Genomic DNA, 4,443 nt, shown 5'->3' with positions numbered 1-4,443 from the left:
CAGGCCTGGGGCCCTGCTTCCTCGGCTCACATCAGCCCAGGGGGTTCCTAGGGGAGCTGTGCGGAAACTGTCATCTGAAGGGGACTAGACAGGAGGGTGTGAAAGCAGATGGAGTCACATGACGTCGGGTGAGGGGTCTGGAGCATCCGTAGCAGACGGCACAGTGGTGTCACAGCAGGCTGTGCACAAGACATCTGCACGAGACAAAGGATTCCATGAAAAGCGGGGTTCCCTCCCACCTCTCCCCCCCCCCAGTCCCTTGGTACGCCTCCCCAGAGCCGAGCCATTCCTCTGTCGACAAGATCTTTCCAGAGACACGCCAGGCATACACAGAGGTGCGTTCTGTACATATCAGCTTTTGTCCACATAAATATCCTATCCTTTGCTTTTTTGCTCGTTCATTCTTTTCCCCCCCAACCAAACAAATCAACCAGGTTTGTTCTTTTGGGGGAAGTTGGTGGGAAGGAGAAAGCTCAGAACAGGAAAGTTCAAAGAAACTTCCGCATGGCTGGAGGGCAAGCAGATAGGGAGGAACCGGCCAAGCTCTGGGGTTACACCCGGAGCCGGATCCCAATCTATCCTCCATCCCCCACGAGTTGACAGCACATCCCGTGACCTCTGCGAGGCTCCATTCACTCTTTCTTTCAAAATTATGATAATAATGCCTCCCTGTTAGGACACTGGTCCGCAAGCAGCAGAAAGCCCAGTCACGCTGATTGAACCAGAAGTTTGTATTTATTTGTTTATCTTTTAAACCTCACACGGTAGGAGGTCCAAAGACCAAGCTCCTTGGTTCTCAGTGACGGAGGGGCCGTGCCACCCCCCAAGCTGGGGTGTTTGCACACAGGGGTACGGATTTCTCCGTTGTCCCGATTCCTGGGGCTGCTAGTGGCATTTTGAGGGCAGGGCTCATGGATGTTAACGATCTCAGACTGTTGGTAGCGGACGGTCACAACAAAGAACTGTCCTGCTCACGATGTCAGCAGCCTTCACACTGAGCAACCCGAGTGCCTCAAGGACCCTGTGTTTCCCTCGCTCAGGAATCGGTCACCTCTGACGGTTGGCAAGGTGACCTTGACTGTCGTGGGCGCTATAGCTCCGTCGCACCTCCTCTTGGCAAAAGGATGGGAGCTTCCTTTCGGACGTCCCCCTCGCGTCTCACTGGCTGGGTCACTTGCTCATTCCTGAACCCCTCCTAGGGTCGGGTGGGACAGGAGCTCTTCTGGAGGAGGGGGACGGCCGTGTGGGGAGGGGTGGGACACATGCGAGCAAGGTGGGTGCCGGCCCCAGGCCGGCTACAATAGTAAGAGGCAGCCTTAAGGATGCCGGAAGGAGGCGCCGCCCGCGGCCACTCCTGCGCGTTCCCCTCCCCTTCCCCCAGGGCTTCTGTAGCGCTGAAAGGTGCCTCCCCCCCCCACCCCCGCAGCCTTGCCGCTGCGCCCAGTCTCCCCCCTCACAGAGGCTCCCTGGCCTCCCTGACCAGGTCGGATCCCACCTTCTTAGCGTCTGCTGCAGGGGCTGACTCTCCATGGACCCGTGCGGCTTTCTGGTTAACCGTGGTCTCCTCGGATATAAGGAGAGCGCCCCGAGGGTGGGACCTCCGACGTTCCCACCAAACTAGAGTGGGACAGGGCGGCGACCACGGCCCGAGGGCCCTGAGAGCGGGGCCTCCTTAAGTGAGTTCGGCTCCCTCCTGTCCCCGCCCTGCAGCAGCTCCAGCCACAATGAGGTCGGAGCGCAAGAGGGTCACTGTGAACTCCTGTTTCGTCTTTAACAGAGTCGGCAAATTTTGCACTTCACTCCATAATACGTCAATGTTTACGTTAATGTAAAAACAGTGATCTTCTTTCCCAAATCTTTTTTTTCCCCCCCACACCTCCCGGCTTACCTCCGCAGGGAAAGCGCGGAGCCCCAACCGCTGGACCGCCAGGGAGTTGCCGTCTTCTTCCCCAAATCTTGAGGTTGTTCTAACAGGTAGACAAGCCAGGCGTATCCGGGGCCTCTTGTAAGCCCCCAAGTCGAGATGCCGCCACAGCATTCCACACCGGGCACGGGCGGGCCCGAAAGATCCCAGCAAGGGCACCCGGCATCAGCACGTTCTTGCTAGAAATACTTTGGGGCCCGTGCCGGGCCTACTGACTCCGAAGCCCTGGGGTAGGGCCCGGCCGTGAGCTCGCACACCCCCGCCAGATGCGGCGGACGCGCGCCAGAGTTTGAGAAGCCCCTACTTAGAGGCAGGGGGCAGGTGGGTCCGCCCTAGAAACGAAGCAAAGCAAAACCAACGGCGAGAAAACACTTGGGGCGGTCTCCTCCCCCGCGTCCCCCGCCCCCGGGTTCGCGTCCCTGGAAGGCCGGCGGCGAGCGGGGGGCCCCTCCGCCCGGGCCCGAGCTCGGAGCGCGGCGGGCGGGACGAGGGGCGGGGCGGGGACGTGCCCCGGGCCCCGCGCGAATGGCCTCCGGTCGCTCTCGGCTGGCGGCGGCCCCCCGGGCCCGGCCCCGCGCGTCCCCGCGCCGCCTCCGCCCCGCAGCTGGTCGGAGCGCCCCCCGCGCCGGGCCGGGCCCGCTCCCGAGCGCCCAGAACTTGGGGAGGAAGGAAGAGACCGTGCCCGCAGGCGGGTTTCCCGCAGTTGTGCGCCTGCCCCGGGGACCTCCCGGGCCGACGCGACCGCGGGAGGAGCCCGCTCTGCGACCCTCCAGAGGGCAGCCCCGTCGGGACCCGCGGGCCCAGCTCTGCGGACCGGAGGACGACGGGAGCCGAGCGCGAGTTCTCCCCGGAGCTCCGGAGGCAGGGCGCGCGCGGGCCCGCTGGGCGGGAGGGGGTGAAAGGGAGCCCCGACTTCCGCGCCGTCCCCCCTCTCCGCGGAGCCCTCGGGCCCCGCCCGCCCGCCCGGACCCTCCCCCGCCCGCGCCGCCCCGGGCACCCCGGCTAAAACCCGGGGCCTGCTGACTGCGACTGCCTTCTCCGCTCGGGCCGGGGCGGGCGCTGCGCGCTCCCTCCTCCACCCCAGGCATCAAGTCTCCAGAGAACAAGTCCCGGGGTCAGACGGCGTCATGGAGCCCCCGGGGGCGCAGCTGCTGGGTTTGGAGGCGCCGGGACCTGCGCCTTTTGAAGACGCCCCGCCTGCCGAGGAGCCGTCCGCCCCGGGGGTCCTCTGCACCGAGGGTGGCGGGGCCGGCGGCGGCGGGTCGGCGGCCCCGAGCTCCGACGCCGAGTCCCCGTCCCCGCGGGAAGAGGCTGCCCCCCCGGAGCAGGAGGAGCTGCTGGAAAGCCGTCGCCGCGCGCGCTCCTCCTCGCTGCCCGCCGGCCCGATCCCGCAGGCGGCCAAGTTCCTGCAGCGGCGGCGGCCGCCCGCCCCGGGGCCGGGCGCGGAGGGCGGCGAGAGGGCCGAGGACGCGCCGCACAGCCCGGGCTGCTGCGCCAAGTGCAGGAAGCGGGTGCAGTTCGCGGACGCGCTGGGGCTGAGCCTGGCCAGCGTGAAGCACTTCAGCGAGGCCGAGGAGCCGCAGGTGCCGCCCGCCGTGCTCTCCGGCCTGCGCAGCCTCCCCGCGCGCGCCGAGGACCTGGAGCGGCTCCCGGGCCTGCTGGCCGCGCCCCTCCGCGCCCCGCCTCCCCGGCTGCGGCCTCTCTTCGAGCTCCCCGGGCCGCGCGCCGCAGCCGAGCGCCTTCGGCGACAGCGCGTGTGCCTGGAGCGCGTGCAGTGCTCGGCACCCTGGGGCGCGGAGGTGACCGGCTCCGGCCGGGTGCTGGGCTGCCCGGGGCCGCGCGTCGTGGCCGTGCGCTACACCTTCACCGAGTGGCGCTCCTTCCTGGACGTGCCGGCTGAGCTGCGGCCCGAACCGGGGGAGCCTCCGCCGCCAGAGGCGCCGTCGGGGGGGCCGGGGGAGGCCGAGGAGGAGCCGAGCGCCGAGCGCTTCCACTTCGCGCTGTGCCTGCCCCCGGGCCTGCAGCCCAAGGAGGGGGAGGACGCGGACGCTCCGGGCGTCGCCGTCCACTTCGCCGTCTGCTACCGCTGCGCCCAGGGCGAGTACTGGGACAACAACGCGGGGGCCAACTACACGCTGCGCTACGTGCGCCCTGCCGACGCGCGCTGAGCCCGCAGCCCTGGGCGCCGCAGCGCTCGCGGGGACGCGGGAAGGGGCGGAAGGGGCCGACGGCGCGCGGCGCGCAGGCAGCCGCGACGTTTTGCGGAGCGTCATCCTCCCGGAGAGAGGGCGCCGCTCCCCGCAGGCTCGCGCCCCAGACAGAACCCGCCAGCAAGCGCGGAGCCCTACCCGGCGAAGCGCCCTACCTTCCCGGCCTCTTACCCGTCGCTTTGGCCTCTGGAGTTCTCGCCGCGCGTCGAATGGGAAGAAACCCTCAAGATTCTGAGCAGTGAATTCTCCACGAAAAAGACTCCTGACTCCTGAGCGAGGCTATAAACCCTTGGGATTAGGTTTTTTTTT

At 67.4% G+C, this 4,443-nt stretch overlaps 1 protein-coding gene across 1 annotated transcript; it reads left to right on the top strand.

Annotated features, from left to right (window-relative positions):
- Positions 1-2,916: 2,916 nt before the first annotated feature.
- On the top strand, positions 2,917-4,143 carry PPP1R3G (protein phosphatase 1 regulatory subunit 3G). The gene has a single exon (XM_059078029.2). It carries the CDS (start codon positions 3,052-3,054, stop codon positions 4,090-4,092), a length of 1,041 nt encoding a protein of 346 aa, XP_058934012.1. The 5' UTR covers positions 2,917-3,051; the 3' UTR covers positions 4,093-4,143.
- The last annotated feature ends 300 nt before the right edge of the window (positions 4,144-4,443 follow it).

This window comes from Kogia breviceps, chromosome 10 (genome assembly GCF_026419965.1).
Source record: "Kogia breviceps isolate mKogBre1 chromosome 10, mKogBre1 haplotype 1, whole genome shotgun sequence".
Classification (NCBI taxonomy): Eukaryota; Metazoa; Chordata; class Mammalia; order Artiodactyla; family Physeteridae; genus Kogia; species Kogia breviceps.
This window is presented reverse-complemented; position numbering and strand designations above follow the sequence as displayed.